This window comes from Heptranchias perlo, chromosome 27, assembly GCF_035084215.1.
Source record: "Heptranchias perlo isolate sHepPer1 chromosome 27, sHepPer1.hap1, whole genome shotgun sequence".
Classification (NCBI taxonomy): domain Eukaryota; kingdom Metazoa; phylum Chordata; class Chondrichthyes; order Hexanchiformes; family Hexanchidae; genus Heptranchias; species Heptranchias perlo.
Genome location: NC_090351.1, coordinates 42769761 through 42791543, shown reverse-complemented (window position 1 = coordinate 42791543; position 21783 = coordinate 42769761). Strand labels below are relative to the sequence as shown.

Genomic DNA, 21783 nt, shown 5'->3' with positions numbered 1-21783 from the left:
AAGTTGTGCAGAAAAAATTGAAGAAAAAAGCTAGCATTTATATAGAGTTGTTACAATTTGGAGTCTGTGTAGACACCTTCTCGGGTTCAGTGGAGCCCGTCGCTCCCATAAGTGATTTGAGCATCTTTTCATTGGGAGTTGACTCATACTGCCCTTTATCTACTTGCACAATAGCATAACCGAGGGATGTAACAATAGCATCCCTTTGTGATGTGGATTGAATATTCATGTATTTCACACAAATGCTCCAGTAATCTCTTCGAAGGCAGACCAAGCAAACACTTGGTGAGATGAGGCCTTTTGCGAATGGGTAAGCTGCTTTATTTCATATTACAACGAGCGTAGAGAATGGCAGTTATAATTGGACTCACTTAATTCAAACAATACAACTTATTTTTGCATAAAGATGCAAAATAAAAAGCATGTCAGGCTTCCCCATGACAGTGGGTCAACAACAACTTGCATTTACCTAGTATCTTTAACATAGAAAAATGTTCCAAAACGTTTCAGCGGTGTAATCAAAAAACATGGACGCCAAGCCAAAAAAGGAGATATTAGGAGGGGACATAGGAACAGGATAAGGCCATTCAGCCCCTCGTGCCTGCGCCGCCATTTGATAAGATCATGGCTGATCTGTGATCTAACTCCATATACCTGCCTTTGGCCCATATCCCTTAATACGTTTGGTTGCCAAAAAGCTATCTATCTCAGATTTAAATTTAGCAATTGAGCTAGTATCAATTGCCGTTTGCGGAAGAGAGTTCCAAACTTCTACCACCCTTTGTGTGTAGAAATGTTTTCTAATCTTGCTCCTGAAAGGTCTGGCTCTAATTTTCAGACTGTGCCCCCTACTCCTAAAATCCCCAACCAGCGGAAATAGTTTCTCTCTATCCACCCTATCTGTTCCCCTTAATATCTAATAAACTTCGATCAGATCACCCCTTAACCTTCGAAACTCTAGAGAACACAACCCTAATTTGTGTAATCTCTCCTCGTAACTTAACCCTTGAAGTCCGGGTATCATTCTAGTAAACCTACGCTGCACTCCCTCCAAGGTCAATATGTCCTTCCGAAGGTTCGGTGCCCAGAACGGCTCACAGTACTCCAGGTGCGGTCTAACCAGGGTTTTATAAAGCTGCAGCATAACTTCTGCCCCCTTGTACTCCAGTCCTCGAGATATAAAGGCCAACATTCCATTTGCCTTCTTGATTATTTTCTGCACCTGTTCATGACACTTCAATAATCTATGTACCTGAACCCCTAAGTCCCTTTGGACATCCACTGTTTAACTTTTTACCATTTAGAAAGTACCCTGTTCGATCCTTTTTTGATCCAAAGTGGATGACCTCACATTTGTCTACATTGAATTCCATTTGCCACAGTTTTTGCCCATTCACCTAATCTATCAATATCGCTTTGTAATTTTATGTTTTCATCTACACTGCTTACAATGCCACCAATCTTTGTGTCATCGGCAAACTTAGATATGAGACTTTCTATGCCTTCATCTAAGTTAATAAATGTTGTGAATAATTGAGGCCCCAAGACAGATCCCTGTGGGACTCCACTAGTCACATCTTGCCAATGTGAGTACCTTCCCATTATCCCTACTCTCTGTCGCCTTTCGCTCAGCCAACTTCCTAACCAAGTCCGTACTTTTCCCTGTCCACTACTTTAGTCACCTCTTCAAAAAATTCAATCAGGTTTGTCAGGCACGACCTACCTTTCACAAATCCATGGTGGCTCTCTCTGATTAACTGAAAATTCTCGAGGTGTTCAGTCACCCTATCTTTAATTATAGACTCCAGCATTTTCCCCACAACAGATGTTAGGCTAACTGGTCTATAATTCCCCAGTTTCCCTCTCCTTTCTTAAAAAGCAGAGTGATATGTGCAATTTTCCAATCTAGAGGGTCATAGGGTCATACAGCACGGATAGAGGCCCTTCGGCCCATCGTGTCCGCGCCGGCCATCAGCCCTGTCTACTCTAATCCCATATTCCAGCATTTGGTCCGTAGCCTTGTATGCTATGGCATTTCAAGTGCTCATCCAAATGCTTCTTGAATGTTGTGAGGGTTCCTGCCTCCACAACCCTTTCAGGCAGTGAGTTCCAGACTCCAACCACCCTCTGGGTGAAAAAGTTCTTTCTCAAATCCCCTCTAAACCTCCCGCCTTTCACCTTGAATCTATGTCCCCTTGTTATAGAACCCTCAACGAAGGGACAGTTCATGAATCTAGAGAACTTTGAAAGATTATAGTTAGGGCATCTGCAATGTGCTCACCTACTTCCTTTAAAACCCTGGGATGGAAACCATCTGGTCCTGGGGATTTGTCACTCTTTAGTGCTATTATTTTCTTCATTACTACTGTTGCTTTACTTCTGTTAATTTTATCGAGTCCCTGTCCCCGATTCAATATAAGTTTTCTTGGGATTTCCGGCATGCTATCCTCTTTTTCGACTGTAAATACTGACGCAAAGTAATTGTTCAACATGTCCGCCATTTCCCCATTGTCAATGACAATATCCCCACTTTCAATTTTTAAGGGGCCAACACTGCTCCTGACCACCCTCTTTTTCCTAATATAACTATAAAAGTTCTTCGTATTGGTTTTGATATCCCTTGCGAGTTTCTTTTCATACTCTCTTTTTGTAGCCCTTACTATCTGTTTTGTGACCCTTTGTTGATCTTTGTATGTTTCCCATTCGCCAGGATCTGTGCCATTTTTTGCCTTTTTGTATGCCCTTTCCTTATGTCTTATACTGTCCCTTACCTCTTTAGTTGTCCATGGCTGTTTTTTTTGGCAAGTAGAGTTCTTGTCCCTCAAGGGTATAAACCGATTCTGTATCACGTTAAATGTTTCTTTAAACATTTCCCACTGATCATGAGTCGTTTTACCCATTAACAGATTTGCCCAGTTTACTGTAGACAGTCTCTGTCTCATCCCATTGAAGTCGGCCTTGCCCAAGTCTAGAATCTTAGCAGCTGATTCACTTTTTTCCCTTTCAAACACTACATTGAACTCTATCGTGTTATGATCACTATGGGATAGATGTTCACGCACAGTTAAGCCGTTAACTAAATCTAGTATGGCTTGCCCCGTTGTTGCCTCCAGGACATACTGCTGTAGAAAACTATCCCGGACACACTCAAGAAATTCACTACCTTTCTGACAGTTGCTAGTCTGCTTTTCCCACTCTATGTGAAGGTTAAAGTCCCCTATTAAGACCAGTATACCTTTCTTACACGCTTGTCTAATCTCTGCATTTATACAACCTAGCACTTCAGAGTTGCTGCCAGGGCTCCGATATACAACTCCCACCATAGTCTTAGATCCTTTCCTATTTCTCAATTCAACCCATAAGGTCTCTGTTGGCTGCTTACCTCTCATTATATCCTCCTTTATCATTGAAGTGATTTCATCTCTAATCATTAAGGCTACTCCTCCCCCTCTTCCATTTTCCCTATCTCTCCTGTAAACCTTATAACCTGGTATGTTTAGTTCCCAATCCTGACCATCCTGCAGCCAAGTCTCAGTAATAGCTATCATGTCATACCCTCCAATTTGAATTTGAACCTGTAGTTCATTTAATTTATTCCTTATACTCTGTGCATTTGTATATAGCACTCTTAGTTGGGTCACACACCCTAGCCTGACCTTCAGCTTTGATGCTGGGTTAATCACCTTACGCCTTCTAGTTTTTACTTTATCTGTCGTGCCTAAAGTACACTTTCTTTCCGCTGCTCTATGCTTTTCCCTTTCACTTGTTCTTGAACAACTGTTTGTACTGTAAATTTCCCCTGGGTCTTCCCCTCTCTTGCTGCTCTCAACTTTATTCCCTTCTGACTCCCCGCTCAGGTTCCCATCCCCCTGCCACTCTAGTTTAAACCTTCCCCAACAGCACTAGCAAACACCCCCGCGAGGACATTAGTCCCAGTCCTGGTCGGGTGTAACCCGTCCCGCTTGTACAGGCCTCACCTTCCCCAGAACCGGTCCCAATGCCCCAGGAATCTAAATCCCTCCCTCCTACACCATCCCTGCAGCCACGCATTCATCCTGTCTATTCTCCTGTTCCTATACTCACTAGCACGTGGCACTGGTAGTAATCCTGAGATCACTACCTTTTGAAGTCCTGCTTTTTAATTTATCTCCTAACTCCTTAAATTCACCTTGCAGGACCTCATCCCTTTTTTTAACCTATGTCGTTGGTACCAACATGGACCACGACTACTGGCTGTTCACCCTCCCCCTCCAGATTGCCCTGCAGCCGCTCCGTGACATCCTTGACCCTAGCACCAGGGAGGCAACATACCATCCTGGAGTCACGTTTGCGGCCGCAGAAACGCCTATCTGTTCCCCTTACAATTGAATCGCCTATCACTATAGCCCTGCCACTCTCCTTCCTCCCCTCCTGTGCAACACAGCCACCCGTGGTGCCCCGAACTTGGCTCTTGCTGCTTTCCCCTGATAAGCCATCTCCCCCAACAGTATCCAAAGCAGAATATCTGTTTGAGAGGGAGATGGCCCCAGGGTACTCCTGCTCTACCTGCCTAGTCCTTTTACTCTGCCTGGCGGTCACCCATTTCCTTTCTGCCTGCGTAATCTTTACCTGCGGTGTGACCACCTCACTGAACGTGCTATCCACGATTGTGGAGCATCCCCGATGCTGAGACTGTGAATCCACCCGCAGCTCCAGCTCCGAATTACGGTTAGCCAGTAGCTGCAGCTGGACACACTTCCTGCACGCATGGCCGCCAGGGACACTGGTAGTGTCCATGACTTCCCACATAGTTCAGGAGGAGCATATCACGGGCGCGAGCTGTGCTGCCATGACTTGCCTTAGACTCTCAGACTCTCCTCCCGCTCTCGGTCTCTCCTTTGATACTGTCCTCACCTCTCGGACTTTCCTGCCTCACCTGTGACGTCGCACAGTAGTTTTCTCTTGTTGCAGGTCTGCTGCTGCTTTTATTCCCCAATCTCGGTCTTCTATGCTCAGGTCCACTGCCGCTCTGGGGATAAAGTTAGGAAAAGCGAGGCAAAGCAGCACCTCCTTCCCCCACTTCCTCCAACTCCCACACTTACCAAACTCTCAGCAGATCACTCTGTCCTGCCGCACTCCATGCTGTCGCACTGACAGGCCCTTGTATTTCTACAGTTTGTAACTCAGATGAGTCAGGCCTGCCCCACCTTCAGGTACCAGTTTAATCTAGCTAACCAATTAACTTACTACAGCAGCTCTCTCTGCTGAAGCCTGACAGAAACTTAAAAATTTAAACTTTAAAATTGAACTTAAACAGTTGAGGGATGATCAAAAGCTTGGTCAAAAAGGTAGGTCTTAAGGAGGGCCTTAAAGGAGAACAGGGAGGTGAGGGGGTTTAGGGAGGGAATTCTAGATTGTGGGGCCCAGGCAGCCGAAGGCACACATGGGGCAGAGCGGGGGAATGCACGAGAGGCCAGAGTCGGGGAAACGGAGAGTTTGAAGGGGTAAGAGTTGTTGGGCTGAAGGAGTTTACGGAGATGAGGAGGGGTGAGGCTATGAAGGGATTTAAACACAAGGATGCAAATTTTAAACTTGAGTTGTTGGGGGACTGGGAGCCAATGTAGGTCAGCGAGGACAAGGGTGATGGGTAAGCAGGATTTGATGTGGGACAGGATATAGGCAGGAGAGTTTTGAATGAGCTAAGTTTATGGAGGATGAGAGGTTGGTCAAGAGAGCATTAGAATAGTTGAGTCTTGAGGGTTTCAGTAGCAGTTGGACTGAGGTAAGGCAGAGGTGGAACATTCAGCCCTTCGACCCTATTCCGCCATTCAGTTAGATCATTGCTGATCTTTACCTCAACTCCATTTACCAACCCTAGATCCATGTCCCTTGATACCCTTACCTTTATAAAAAAATCTGTAAGTTTCAGTTTTGAAAATTTCACTTGACCCAGCATCCACAGCCTTTTGTGGGGCGGGAAGAAAGGGATTCCAGATTTCCACTACCCTTTGTGTGAAAAAGTGCTTCCTGATTTTACTCTTGAATGGTCTAGCTCTAATTTTAAGATTATGCCCACCTGTTCTAGATTCCCACATCAGAGGGAATAGCTTCTTAATATCTACTCTATCAAATCCTTTTATCATTTTAAAACAACTCGGTTAGATCACCCCTCAACCTTTTAAAATCAAGAGAATACTACAACAACAACTTGCAAGTCAAGTTTTTTTTATTTGTTCATGGGATGTGGGCGTCATTGGCAAGGCCAGCATTTATTGCCCATCCCTAATTGCCCTTGAGAAGGTGGTGGTGAGCTGCCTTCTCGAACCGCTGCAGTTTATGCAACTTTTCCTCATAATTTAACTTTTTAAGCCCTGGTATTGTTCTGGTGAATCTGCACTGTACTTCTTCCAATGCAGATATATCCTTCCTGTGGTATAACTGTACAACTTAAGCATAACTTGCTTCCCTTTGTATTGCAGTCCACATTGAGAATAAGCCCCTCATTCCATTAGTCTTTTTATTGTTTTTTGTACCTGTGCACTAGCTTTTAGTGATTTGTGAATCCGGACAGTGGGCGATCTTTATGATTTCAGAAGATTAAGGATCAGAAGCACTCGGGTTTGAACATGACATCAAGGTTGCAAATAGTATGGTTCTGCCCGAGGCTTTGCTGGGAAGGGGGGTGGAATCAGTCGCACTGGTGTGGAGTTTGTGGTGGAGTTCAAAGATGACTGCTTCATTGTCTCCAGTGTTTAGCTGGAGGAAATTGCGACTCATCCAAGACTGGATTTCGGACAAGCGGTCTAATGACAGGCTGTGGAGTGGTCATGTGGAAACTGACCCCGAGAGGTCTACCTGCATTTCTTTGAAATGGTGCCATGGAATTATTATGTCCATCTAAGCACTTTAACTTGCTAAAACTGGCAACTGTTTTGCAGCAGAAAATTCCACAAACACCAATTGGATGAATCACCAACCAAATCTATTTCTTGGTGTGGTTAAGGAAGGAATGTTGCTTAGGACATCGGGAGAAATCTCTGCTGTTCTTCAGATGAAATAGGATCATTAATGTCCATCTGAATCACTGGCTGACAGGAACTCCATTTAATGCCTTATCCAAAGGACAATGAAGCAATTCTTTGGTATTGTAATGAAGTGTTTGGCTAGATTATGTGCTCAAGTGGGACTTCAACCTACAATCTTCTAACTCAGATAAAAGTGCTACCAACCGAGCCACTTTGACCCAACATTCTCTTTAACCACTCTTCCTCTATAGTATTTTTATAATTTTTTTTTAAGGTCTGCCCCCGCCCCCGCCCCAATCTGTCTCCAAAATTAAAAAAAAACCCTCCCTGAAATATTTGTCCACTTGCATAATACTATGTACGCTCCTTTCTTTTTTCTCCTAGGTTTATCCCTGTACAACAACGAGCCGTTTTCAGTCATGCTGTTTGGCATGGTGACCAAATTCTGCAGTGGCCACGCTCCCCATTTCCCCATGAAGAAGGTTCTGCTGCTGCTTTGGAAAACTGTATTGGTAAGTTTTAACAATAGGTATAAAATGGGAGAAGATATTTTTCATTGCTCGTATTCAGTGTTTAAAGAGGTCGTTTCACCCTCCTTTTTAAAAGTAAAAATTGCCAGCTGTCGCAGTGGCTTAGAGGGAAAGTCTGTGTTTTGTAAAGTCAGAGAAAGGTCCTGGCTTTGATCCCTGGTTTGCACTGGGTTAGCATTCTCAATCAGCATGGTAGCAGGGGCATTAAAATTGGTCTCAGTACCCTAGACTAAAGTGGGGGAAATTAGTAATGCTTCTGATTGCTGCCTAGCGATTCCCACTGGAAAATGTCTGATAGGTGGGGGCTGGACCGGGGCGGCTACGATGCCCTCCCAAAGTCAAGCATCCTGTTTTGGCTCACATGTTGAGAATGATCACTTGAGCAAGCTTTCAGAGGCCTACCAGTGGTTGCTGAACCAAGAACTGGATTAACATTTATAGATTATTAAGATGCTTCAAGAATTGTTTAATCTCAACTGTATATGAAAGTTCACTTTCCTCAGGCTTAAAATTTCCAAGTCAGCATGTCTTGACACAAGTTTCAGTTAGCATCTGAAAGTGTTAAATAGGACAACATTTTAGGTGAGACCCCAAATTAGATGTATTTATTTTGCTTTTTAACAGTTGTCATTGGGAGGCTTTGAAGACTTGCAGGTTCTTAAAGTGAAGAAACGTGAGGCACTTGGTCTCCCACCACTTCCTGAAGACAGCATTAAAGTGATCCGTAACATGAGAGCTGCCTCACCACCGGCATCTGCCTCCGACCTAATAGAACAACAGCAGAAACGGGCTCGCAGGGAGCACAAGGTGAGCCTGGTGTCCGTTCACTAAAATAGCTGCCATTTATCACTGATGTTGTGGTCATGCCAATACTGGCACCACAGTTACAGCTCAAATCTTGAACTTGTTCTTTTAGTTAGTTGATTTGCAACCAGATTGCTTCATCACAGTAGAGCACCAGCACGGACAAAATTCATGCCTTTTCATTTATGTTCAAATGTGATAGTCAAAAAAATCTTCTTGAGACACCCAAATTCCTTTTCTCCTCCACATTTCTAGTCTCTTGCCATTAAGAAAATATTCCAATTTGTCTTTCTTGGATCAAAAGTTGATTATCTCGCACTTCCCCACATTGATCTCCATCTTGCCACAGTTTTGCCCACTTACTTAATCTATCAATATCCCATTGAACATAGGAACAGGAGTAGGCCATTTAGCCCCTCGAGCCTGTTCCGCCATTCAATGAGATCATGGCTGATATGTGACCTAACTCCATATACCCGCCTTAGCCCCATCCCTTAATACCTTTAGTTAACAAAAATCTGTCAATCTCAAATTTAAAATTAACAATTGAGCTAGCATCAACTGTCATTTGTGGAAGAGTTCCAAACTTCTACCACCCTCTGCGTGTAGAAGTGTTTCCTAACTTCACTCCTGGAAGTCCTGGCTCTAATTTTTAGGCCATGTGCCCTAGTCTTAGTCTCCCCAACCAGTGGAAAGAGTTTCTCTCTATCTACCCTATCAGTTGCTCTTAATATCTTGAAAACTTCGATCAAATCACCCCTTAATCTTCTAAATTCCAGGGAATACAACCTTAGTTTGCGTAATCTCTCCTCGTAATTTAACCCTTGGAGTCCAGTTATCATTTTAGTAAACCTATGCTGCACTCCCTCCAAGGCCAACATATCCTTCCTCAGGTGCGATGCACAGAACTGAACACAGTTCTCCAGGTGTGGTCTAACCAGGGCGTTGCATACTGTAGCATAACTTCTACCCCTTTGTATTCTAGTTCTCTAGATATAAAGACCAGTATTCCATTAGCCTTTTTGATTATTTTCTGTACCTGTCCATGACATTTTAATGATCTATCTACGTGGACCCCATAGTCACTTTTGACCTCCACTGTTTTGAGCTTTTCATCATTTAGAAAGTACTCTGATCTATCCTTTTTAGGTCCAAAGTGGATGACCTAATACTTAGCTACATTTTTTGTTATTGGTTCTCGGGATGTGGACGTTGCTGGCAAGGCCAGCATTTATTGCCCATCCCTAATTGCCCTTGAGAAGGTGGTGGTGAGCCGCCTTCTTGAACAGTGCTGTTAGGAAGGGAGTTCCAGGATTTTGACCCAGCGACGATGAAGGAATGGCAATATATTTCCAAGTCGGGATGGTGTGTGACTTGGAGGGGAACGTGCAGGTGGTGGTGTTCCCATGTGCCTGCTGCTGTTGTCCTTCTAGGTGGTAGAGGTCACGGGTTTGGGAGGTGCTGTCGAAGAAGCCTTGGCGAGTTGCTGCAATGCATCCTGTCGATGGTACACACTGCAGCCACTGTGCATCGGTGGTGAAGGGAGTGAATGTTTAGGGCGGTGGATGGGGTGCCAATCAAGCGGTATGCTTTGTCCTGGATGGTGTCGACCTTCTTGAGTGTTGTTGGAGCTGCACTCATCCAGGCAAGTGGAGAGTATTCCATCACAATCCTGACTTGTGCCTTGTGGATGGTGGAAAGGCTTTGGGTAGTCAGGAGGTGAGTCACTCGCCGCAGAATACCCAGCCTCTGACCTGCTCTTGTAGCCACAGGATTTATATGGCTGGTCCATTGAAATCCATTTACCACAGTTTTGTCCATTCACTTAATCTGTATGTAATTTTATGCTTCCTTCTACATTGCAACTTCCTTACTGTTTCTCCTAACCTGCAAACTTGGATATATAACTCTCCATTCCTTAATCCAAGTCATTGATCTATATTTGTAAGGGGTAGGTCATGTCTAACGAACCTAATTGAATTTTTTGAGGAAGTAACTGAAGTAGTGACCAGGGAAATATCTATGGATGTAGTTTATATGGACTTCCATAAAGCATTTGATAAGGTTCCACATAAGAGACTGTGAGCTAAAATTAAAGCTTTTGGAATTTAAGGTACATTATTGACCTGGTTAGGCGGTAGAAGACAGAGAGTAGGATAATGGATATGTACTCGAATTGGAAGGAAGTGACTAGTGGTATTCCACAAGGATCTGTGCTGGGCCCTCAGCTGTTCACTATATTTATCAGTGACTTGGATAACACAATAGAGAGCCATATATCCAAGTTTTCTGATGACACAAAGATTGGTGGCATAGTAAGTAGTGTAGACAGGAGCATAAAATTAGAAAGAGAACATTGATTAAGTGAGTGGGCAAAACTGTGGCAGATGGATTTCAACGCAGGTAAGTGTAAGGTTATCCATTTTGGACTTAAAGGATAGATCAAAAAGTATTTTTTTTAAATGGTGAAAAGCTAGGAACAGTGGCGGTCCAGAGAGATTGAGGGGTCCATGTACAAAGATCACTAAATATAAAAATGGATTGTAAGAGCTTCTACAAGTATGTAAAAAGAAAGAGAGTAGCAAAAGTAAATAAAAACAGAAAATGCTGGAGAAGCTTGGCAAGCCAGGCAGCATCTGTGGAGAAAGAAAGAGTTAATGTTTCAGGTCGAAGACTTTTCATCAGAACTGGAAGATGTTAGAGTTAAAGTTTTTAAACAAGTACAGAGCCAGTGAAGGGGGGAGGGGGGTGGTGAGACGGTGTAGAAATGCATAAAGAGTACCTGACCACATTAATGTAGAAATGCGTGAACAGTTACTTGACCATATTAAAGAAGAAATGCATGATGGATATCTGACCAATGTTAACTCCTTGGCTCCCATAATGGGGTAGCTACAGCACACACACAGAAAAACACAATTGTGTAATTACGTTTAAGCCTTGGTATGTTGATAATTAAGTTGGCTGTGCAGGTGCTTGGTACTGTCTGCCCCCCCCCCCCCCCCACCCCGAGCAGATAAGGGTATTGCTGACTATAAAATATAATGAGAATACAGTTTCTTGAGAGGCCATGTGGCCTTGAGACTGACTTCAGCCCTACTGATAACCAGCTTTAGAATGTAGGGAGGATAGTGTGCTCGGGCCTACGAGGCCTACGTGCCAAAACAGGGATGAGCTATGGACGTCCAGAGGGGCAGGCTCACTACTTGATTGACGAACAACCTGAACCAATAAAGAATGTACATGTACGCCCATATTCTATGACAGGTGGACATTGCTAATTAAACTGTATAAATGTGAACTGTTTCCTTTGTTCAGTGAAGAGGTTATTCTGACCATTGTTCAGAGTACAGCTTCCCTTGTATACAAGTCAATTAAAGTAAAACTTTTCCCTTTGTGATACTGGTCTGAGTGTGTTAGTGCATTGGTATAGTGTTAAGTTTCGACAAGGGAAGGAAAGAACAAAAGGGAAGGTCTGTGATAGGGTAGGGGGCAAGAGTGATTAAATGACAAAAGGGATGATGGTGCAAGGCAAGGAGGGTGGTAATGGGACAAGTAAAGAAACAGTCTAGAGGAGCTGTAAATGGCAACAGCAGCACCATAACCAATAGCTGCAGTCCAATACTTAAAGAAAATTTTTTTAAAATGGGAGTAGTGGTTATGGTCTGAAGTTATTGAAATCAGTATAGAGTCCAGAAGGTTGTAAAGTGCCTAAAGGAAACTTGAGGTGCTGTTACTCGAGCTTAAGTTGAGCTTCATTGGAACAGTATAAGAGACCGAGGTCAGAGTGGGAGTGGGATGGGGAATTAAAATAGCAAGCGACTGGCAGATCAGTGTTACGCTTGCGGACTGAGAAGAGGTGTTCAGCAAAGCGATCACCTGATATGCGTTTGGTCTCCCCACTGTAGAGGAGACCGCTTTGTGAGCAGCGGATACAGTATAATAAATTGAAAGAAGTATAAGTAAACTGCTGTTTCACCTGGAAGGAGTGTTTGGGGCCCCTCCAGCTCGTTCGACCACCTCATATATTAGTGTAGTCTGCAAAATGAGAAAGAGACAAGGGTAATGTTAGGAGTAAGAAGGGAAGTTGGGAGGAAATGTTTTCATCAAATGGTGGTAAAGCCATGGAATAAGTTACCAGAGAAGATCATTGAAATGTACAGTATAAATGTGATGATGTGGCGATGCCGGTGATGGACTGGGGTGTACAAATGTAAGGAATCTTACAACACCAGGTTATAGTCCAACAGTTTTATTTGAAAATCACAAGCTTTCGGAAGCTTTCTCCTTCATCAGGTGAGTGTCGAGATTCATTGAAAATTACTGCTTATATAGTCATAGAACAATGCCTGGTGATTACAGATAATCTTTCCAACTGCCCGTTATCAAGGCCATCAAATGAATTGAATATTGTTCAGACAGAGAAACCTTAGATACCCCAGACAACTGAATATACAAACGGCCAGAACCAAAGAAAGAGAGGGAAAGAGAGAGAGAAACATCCGAAAGGAAGAGAAAGAGAGAGAATGACCAGTTGTATTAAAAACAAATAACTTTTTTATTTCCCCTGGTGGGGTTATGTGTAGCGCGACATGAACCCAAGATCCCGGTCGAGGCCGTCCTCATGGGTGCGGAACTTGGCTATCAATTTCTGTTCGATTTTGCGTTGTCTTGTGTCTCGAAGGCCGCCTTGGAGAACGCTTACCCGAAGATCGGTGGCTGAATGTCCTTGACTGCTGAAGTGTTCCCCGACTGGGAGGGAACCCTCCTGTCTGGCGATTGTTGCGCGGTGTCCGTTCATCCGTTGTTGCAGTGTCTGCATCCTTTCCTGCAACGTATGAGGTAGACAACGTTGGCCGAGTCACAGGAGTATGAACCATGTACCTGGTGGTGGTGTCCTCTCGTGTGATGGTGGTATCAGTGTCGATGATCTGGCATGTCTTGCAGAGGACGGCCTCAACCGGGATCTTGGGTTCATGTCGCGCTACACGTAACCCCACCAGGGGAAAAAAAAAGTTATCTTTTTAATACAATCGGTCATTCTCTCTCTTTCTCTTCCTTTCGGATGTTTCTCTCTCTCTCTCCCTCTCTTTCTTTGGTTCTGGCCGTTTGTATATTCAGTTGTCTGGGGTATCTAAGGTTTCTCTGTCTGAACAATATTCAATTCATTTGATGGCCTTGATAACGGGCAGTTGGAAAGATTATCTGTAATCACCAAGCATTGTTCTATGACTATATATGCGGTAATTTTCAATGAATCTCGACACTCACCTGATGAAGGAGAAAGCCTCCGAAAGCTTGTGATTTTCAAATAAAACTGTTGGACTATAACCTGGTGTTGTAAGATTCCGTATAAATGTGAGTTCAGGGGGTAATTGAGTTTTTTTGGTGCCAAAAGATTGGGGACCATGGTGGGATGATGGGGCTGATCTCTTGAAAAAGGGCCGACAGACTGTCGTTCATATTGACCTTTTCGTATTCACAAAAATTCTTTTGTTCTTGTGTTTCCCAACGCAGGCACTTATGAAGCAGGATAACTTGGATGCTTATAATGAGAAGGACCCGTACAAAACCGATGATCCACGAGAAGAGGATGATGAGAATGACGATAATGATAACTCTATTGAGACTGAAGCATTTTCTTTGGAAAGGGAAGAGGTTATGCCACCACCAATCCCACATGCAACCTCGGAACGATTATCACTTCCAAAGGGACTGCCTTGGGCACCTAAAGTCAGGTGTGGAGCTTCTGCTCGTTATTTTTAAATGGGTCTGACTATACTAGATGTGCATTCTTAATTTATTTAGTTTTTCTGACCGTACCACTGTAAGTTCCTGTCCAAATATTATTGATCTTGCTAATTTATTTCTGTCAGTATTCTCCTCCTCTTCTCTGCTCTCTGGATGTCCTGGATCGTCCCCTGCCCCGCCATGCTCCAATATCTTTCACAAGAAACCTTTCTTCATATGTGAACCTGGACATTAAGGCCAGGATTTTCCACTTCTGCATTTGTCAGCCTGTAATTTTCCTTCCTTTAGAGTGAAACGGGGGTCGGGGTGGGGAGGGGGGTTGTGGGGGGCTGTGATCAGCAGCTGGTGAGCGAACAAGCAGAAACCCCAGTCTGATTGTCATCAGGATATTCAGCTGCGAAGAGATGGTCTCCAAGCGTGGTCCTGTCCTCACTGACATCTACACATGCATACACTTTTATGGATGGGGATCAGTGGATAGTGGTCAGGAGCAGAAACCCATATGGAGCAGTGCAGCAGAAAGACCTGCCTGGAACATTGCGCGTGGGAGATGATGGAGGATCCAGATGACTTGTATAAAATTGCGGATATTTACCATAAAGGAAACAATAACCGTTTTAATTTTTGCTAACTGAGATCGTAATCTGTTTTAATTTTGAATAATTTATGCCAAAATTCTCAGCTAGCTTTTCTTAGTTTTTCCCCATGATGATAAAGAACTTTTTTTTTCCCACAGAGAAAAAGACATTGAAACTTTTTTAGAATCCAGCAGAAGTAAATTTATCGGTTATACTTTAGGAAAGTGAGTATCCACTTCTCTTGTTCTGTTGGTAATCATTCCTTCAGTTTTCAGTGGGTTTGGTAAGTTTTTATAACATAGAAATGAATTTTAGCCGGCAGTTAATAAAACAAATTGCTGCTCTGGTTACACTACAGAGTTTGAGCAGTGTTATTTCTGGCAGTGTTCCCAGAGTCTTGTGTCTTTGATCAGGTGCTGAGGCTTTCACTCCTCGTTATGCATGCCAGTACATGAAAGTGGTCTATAAATTTATTTATTTTTTTACCTCATCAATATTTTTACAGTTTTTAAAGTAACGTTTTGTGCTCCTGAAGGTGAGGGATAGTAAGGTTTGTTAAATGGCGCACTTCCCAATTCAGGCACCCAGCATCATAGAATCATAGAAAATTTATGGCACAAAAGGAGGCCATTCGGCCCATTGTGTCCGTGCCGGCTGAGAAAGGAGCCACCTAGTCTAATCCCACTTTCCCGCATTTGGTCCGTAGCCCTGCAGGTGTGACGGCTCTTCAGTTGCACATCCAGGTATTTTTTAAATGAGTTGAGGGTTTCTGCCTCTACCACCCTCTCAGGCAGTGAGTTCCAGACCCCCATCACCCTCTGGGTGAAAAAAATCTTTCCTAATTTCCACTCTAATCCTTCTACCAATCACTTTAAATTTATGCCCCCTGGTTGTTTACCCTTCCGCTAAGGGAAATGGGTCCTTCCTAGCACTCTATAAAAGGCCCCTTATAATTTTGTACTTCTCAATCAAATCACCCCTCAGTCTCCTCTGTTCCAAGGAGAACAGCCTATCCAATCTGCATCCTCTCTAGTGCAATTACATCCTTCCTGTAATGTGACCAGAACTGTGTGCAGTACTCAAGCTGTGGCCAAACTAAAGTTTTATACAGTTCCAGCATAACATCCCTGTTTTTATATTCTATGCCCAGGCTAATAAAGGAAAGCATTCCATATGCCTTCTTAACCACCTTATCTACCAGTCCTGCTACCTTCAGGGATCTGTGGACATGCACTCCAAGGTCCCTCATTTCCTCTACACCTCTCAGTATCCTTCCATTTATTGTGTATTCCCTTGCCTTGTTTGCTCTCCCCAAATGCATTACCTCACAATTCTCCGGATTGAACTCCATTTGCCACTTTTCTGCCCACCTGACCATTTCTTTGATAGCTTCCTGCAGTCTCTACAGCTTTCCTCCTCACTATCAACCACTCGGCCTATCAGCATCAAGCACTCTCAAGTCAGTTATAGAACAGTTAGATGCAAAGTAAAGTAAAGTTTCTCTACTCTGCCTCAAAAAATATGCCTAACCCTAATCCCAGTCTAAAAAGATCACCCACACTGTGCCACTGTGGTTATTTTTTTCCCGCTCACATCAATCATTCTTGGGCCTTGTTAAAAAAAAACTTGGGTTTTGGTGGTATAGGAACAGGAGTAGGCCATTTAACCCCTCTAGCCTGTTCTGCCATTCAATCAGATCATGGCTGATCTGTGACCTAACTATGTACCCGCCATATCCCTTAATACCTTTGTTAACAAAAATCTATCACTCAGATTTAAAATTAGCAATTGAGCTAGCATCAACTGCTGTTTGCAGAAGAACATAAGAACATAAGAAATTGGAGCAGGAGTAGGCCAATCGGCCCCTCGAGCCTGCTCCGCCATTCAATAAGATCATGGCTGATCTGATCCCAACCACAAATCTAAAGAACACAAGAAGTCGGAGCAGGACCCGGCCACATAGCCCCTGGGCCCTCTCCGCCACCCACAGGGCATTGACCGATCCGAACTCAGCTTCATGTCCAATTTCCTGCCCGCTCCCCATAACCCCTAATTCCCTTTACTTCTAGGAAACTGTCTATTTCTGTTTTAAATTTATCTAATGATGTAGCTTCCACAGCTTCCTGGGGCAGCAAATTCCACAGACCTACCACCCTCTGAGTGAAGAAGTTTCTCCTCATCTCAGTTTTGAAAGAGCAGCCCCTTATTCTAAGATTATGCCCCCTAGTTCTAGTTGTGGTCTAACCAGGGCTTTATATAGCTGTACCGTAACTTCCACCCCCTTGCATTCTAGTGTCTCGATATAAAGAGTTTTCTAAACTTCTACCTTCCTTTGCATGTAGAAGTGTTTCCTAACTTCGTTCCTGAAAGTCCTAGCACTAATTTTTAGGCTACATCCCCTAGTCCTAGACTCCCCAACCAGTGGAAATGGTTTCTCTTTCTACCTAGCAATTCCCCTTAATATCTTGAAAACTTCGATCAAATCACCCCTTAATCTTTTAAATTCTGGGGAATACAGCTCTAGTTCGTGTAATTTCTCCTCGTAATTTAACCCTTAGAGTCCAGGTATCATTCTAGTGAATCTATGCTGTGCACCCTCCAAGGCCAATATGTCCTTCCTAAGGTGCGGTACCCAGAACTGAACACTGTACTCCAGGTGTGGTCTAACCAGGGCTTTATATAGCTGTACCGTAACTTCCACCCCCTTGCATTCTAGTGTCTCGATATAAAGGCCAGCATTCCATTAGCCTTTTTGATTATTTTCTGAAAACGTCCATGACATTTTAATGATTTATGTACATGGACCCCGAAGCATCTTTGGATCTCCACTGTTTCGAGCTTTTCACCATTTAAAAAATATTCTGATCTATCTTTTTTATGTCCAAAGTGGATGATCTCACACTTGCCTACATTGAAATCCATTTGCCACAGTTTTTCCATTCACTTTATCTATTAATATCTCTCTGTAATTTTATGCTTCCATCTACACTGCTTACAATGCTGCCTATCTTTGTGTCACCGGCAAACTTGGATATGTGGCTGTCTATCCCATCATCTAAGTCGTTAATAAATACAGTGAAAGTTGAGGCCCCGACACAGATGGCCGTGGGACACCACAGTCACAAATCCTGCCAATTTGAGTACCTGCTCATTATCCCTACTCTCTGACTCCTGCCACTCAGCCATTTTCCTAACCAGGTCAATAATTTGCCTCCAATTTCATGAGCTTCAACTTTAGCTAACAGTCTTTTATGAGGGATTTTATCGAATGCCTTCTGGAAGTCCATATAAACAACATCCATAGACATTCCTCTGTCCACTACTTTAGTCACGTCTTCAAAAAATTCAATCAGATTCGTCAGGCGTGGACCTACCCTTTACAAATCCATGCTGGTGCTCTCTGATCAGAAAACTTTCAAGGTGTTCAGTTTTTCTATCCTTAATTATACATTTTAGTAATTTCCCGTCAACAGATGTTAGGCTAACTGGCCTATAATTCCCTGGTTTCCCCCTCAACTTTCTTAAATAGCGGAGTGACGTGCAATTTTCCGATCTAAAGGAACAGTTCCTGAATCGAGAGAACTTTGGAAGATTATAGTTAGGGCATCTCCAATATTCTCACCTACTTCCTTGAAAACCCTGGGATGGAAACCATCTGGTCCTGGGGATTTGTCACTCTAAATGCCATTATTTTCTTCATTACTGTTAAATTGCTTATGGTGAGTCCCCGTCCCTTATTCAAAATTAGTTTCCTTGGGGTGTCCGGCATGCTGTCCTCTTCCTCTACTATAAATACTGACGCAAAGTAATTATTTAATATGTCCGCCCTTTCCTTTTCATTTACAATATCACCGTTATCAGTTTCTAAGGGGCCCACATTGATTTTGACTACCCTCATTTTCCTAATATAATTGTAAAAATTTTGTGTTGATTTTGTTATTCCGTGCTTTTCACACTCCCTTTTTGTAGCTCTTACTGTTTTGTCACCCTTTGATATTCTTTGTATCTCTCCCAGTCGCCAGGATTTGTGCTTTTTTTTGCACTTTTGTATACTTTTTCTTTTAGTTTTATGTTGTCTTTTACCTCTTTTGTCGTCCATGGCTGGTTTTTTTGGCAAGTAGAGCTCTTGCCCCTTAGGGGTAGAAACTGGTCTGTATCTCACGTTCTTTTTTGAACATCTCCCACTGATCATCTGTCGTTTTACCCGTTAACAGATTTGCCCAGTTTACTGTGGACAGTCTCTGTCTCATCCCGTTGAAGTCAGCCTTACCTAAATTTAGAACCTTAGTAGCTGTTACTGGTTTCTCCCTTTCAAACATAACGTTCAACTTGATCATATTATGATTGCTATTATCGGGTACGGAAGCATAGTGATTATGTTACTGGTAGTAATCCAGAGGCCTGAACTAATAATCCGGAGTCATGAGTTCAAATCCCGCCACGGCAGCTGGGGAATTTAAATTCAATTAATTAAATAAAATCTGGAATTTAAAAAAAAACTAGTATCTGTAATGGTGGCCATGAAACTACCTGATTGTCATAAAAACCCATCTGGTTCACTAATGTTCTTCAGGGAAGGAAACCTGCCGTTCTTACCCTGTCTGGCCTATATGTGACTCCAGACCCACAGCAATGTGGTTGATTCTTAATTGCCCTCTGAAATGGCCTAGCAAGCCACTCAGTTGTACAATCTCGCTTTTAAAAAAAAAAGTCATAATAAGAATAAAACCGGACGGACCACTCGGCTACGGACCACTAGGCACCGGACACGACAACGGCAAACCAAGCCCAGTCGACCTTGCAAAGTCCTCCTCACTAACGTCGAGGGACTTGTGCCAAAATTGGGAGAGCTGTCCCACAGACCAATCAAGCAACAGCCTGACACAGCCATACTCTCAGAATCATACTTTTTAGCCAACATCCCAGACTCTTCCATTACCATCCCTGGGTATGTCCTCTCCCACCGGCAGGACAGACCGACCAGAGGTGATATACAGTCAGGAGGGAGTGGCCCCGGGAGTCCTCAACATTGACTCCGGACCCCATGAAATCTCATGGCATCAGGTCAAACATGGGTAAGGAAACCTCCTGCTGATTACCACCTACCGTCCTCCCTCAGCTGATGAGTCAGTCCTCCTCCATGTTGAGCACCACTTGGAGGAAGCACTGAGGGTAGCAAAGGCACAGAATGTACTCTGGGTGGGGGACTTCAATGTCCATCTCCAAGAGTGGCTCGGTAGCACCACTACTGACCGAGCTGGCCGAGTCCTGAAGGACATAGCTGCCAGACTGGGGCTGCCAGACTGGGCCTGCAGCAGGTGGTGAGCAAACCAACACGAGGGAAAAACCTACTTGACCTCGTCCTCACCAATCTACCTGTCGCAGATGCATCTGTCCATGACAGTATTGGTAGGAGTGACCACCGCACAGTCCTCGTGGAGTCGAAATCCCGTCTTCGCACTGAGGACACCAGCCAACATGTGTGGTACTTTCACCGTGCTAAATTGGATAGATTCAGAACAGATCTAGCAGCTCAAAAATGGGCATGCTCTTCCACACTCCTCATTGAGGCGCTGTGGGCCATCAGCAGAATTGTATTCCAGCCCAATCTGTAACCTCATGGCCCGGCATATTCCTCACTCGACCGTTACCAACAAGCCAGGAGATCAACCCTGGTTCAATGAGGAGTGTAGAAGAGCATGCCAGGAGCAGCACCAGGCATACCTCAAAATGAGGTACCAACCTGGTGAAGCTACAACTCAGGACTACATGCATGCCCAACAGCGGAAGCAACATGCTATAGACAGAGCTAAGCGATTCCACAACCAACAGATCAGATCAAAGCTCTGCAGTCCTGCCGCATCCAGTCGTGAATGGTGGTGGACAGTTAAACAACTAACAGGAGGAGGAGGCTCTGTAAACATCCCCATCCTCACTGATGGCACAGTCCAACATGTGAGTGCAAATGACAAGGTTGAAGCGTTTGCAACCATCTTCAGCCAGAAGTGCGGAGTGGATGATCCATCTCTGCCTCCTCCTGATATCCCCACCATCACAGAAGCCAGTCTTCAGCCAATTCGATTCACTCCACGTGATATCAAGGAACGGCTGAGTGCACTGGATACAACAAAGGTTATGGGTCCCGACAACATCCCGGCTGTAGTGCTGAAGACTTGTGCTCCAGAACTAGCTGCGCCTCTAGCCAAGCTGTTCCAGTACAGCTACAACACTGGCATCTACCCGACAATGTGGAAAATTGCCCAGGTATGTCCTGTCCACAAAAGCAGGACAAATCCAATCTGGCCAATAACTGCCCCATCAGTCTACTCTCAATCATCAGCAAAGTGATGACAGCGCTATCAAGCGGCACTTACTCACCAATAACCTGCTCACCGATACTCAGTTTGGGTTCCGCCAGGACCACTCGGCTCCAGACCTCATTACAGCCTTGGTCCCAACGTGGACAGAAGAGCTGAATTCCAGAGGTGAGGTGAGAGTGACTGCCCTTGACTTCAAGGCAGCATTTGACCGAGTGTGGCACCAAGGAGCCCTCGTAAAATTGAAGTCAATGGGAATCAGGGGGAAAACTCTCCAGTGGCTGGAGTCATACCTAACACAAAGGAAGATGGTTGTTGGAGGCCAATCATCTCAGCCCCAGGACATTGCTGCAGGAGTTCCTCAGGGCAGTGTCCTAGGCCCAACCATCTTCAGCTGCTTCATCAATGACCTTCCCTCCATCATAAGGTCAGAAATGGGGATGTTCGCTGATGATTGCACAGTGTTCAGTTCCGTTCGCAACCCCTCAAATAATGAAGCAGTCCGAGCCCGTATACAGCAAGACCTGGACAACAACCAGGCTTGGGCTCATAAGTAACGTTCGCACCAGACAAGTGCCAGGCAATGACCATCTCCAACAAGCGAGAGTCAAACCATCTCCCCTTGACATTCAACGGCCCTTTTTGTGTCCGTCACCCCCGATAACCAATTCTCCCACACCCCCCCCCCCCCAACCGCCGCGTCCCGCCCTCCCCCCACCCCCCCCAACCGCCGTGTCTCTCCCTCCCCACTCCCCCCGCCGCGTCTCTCCCTCACCCTCCCCCCCCGCCGCGTCTCCCT

The 21783-nt window shown here is 44.3% G+C and overlaps 1 protein-coding gene across 1 annotated transcript in view; it reads left to right on the top strand.

Moving 5' to 3' along the window:
- The window catches only part of strip1 (striatin interacting protein 1), a 139490-nt gene that overhangs the window by 39791 nt on the left and 77916 nt on the right, over positions 1–21783 (top strand). Inside the window, exons 8-11 of the mRNA XM_068007761.1 lie at positions 7389–7516; positions 8159–8341; positions 13856–14076; positions 14826–14891. Coding sequence (XP_067863862.1) covers positions 7389–7516; positions 8159–8341; positions 13856–14076; positions 14826–14891 — 598 coding nt within the window. The remainder of the gene's footprint in view (positions 1–7388; positions 7517–8158; positions 8342–13855; positions 14077–14825; positions 14892–21783) is intronic.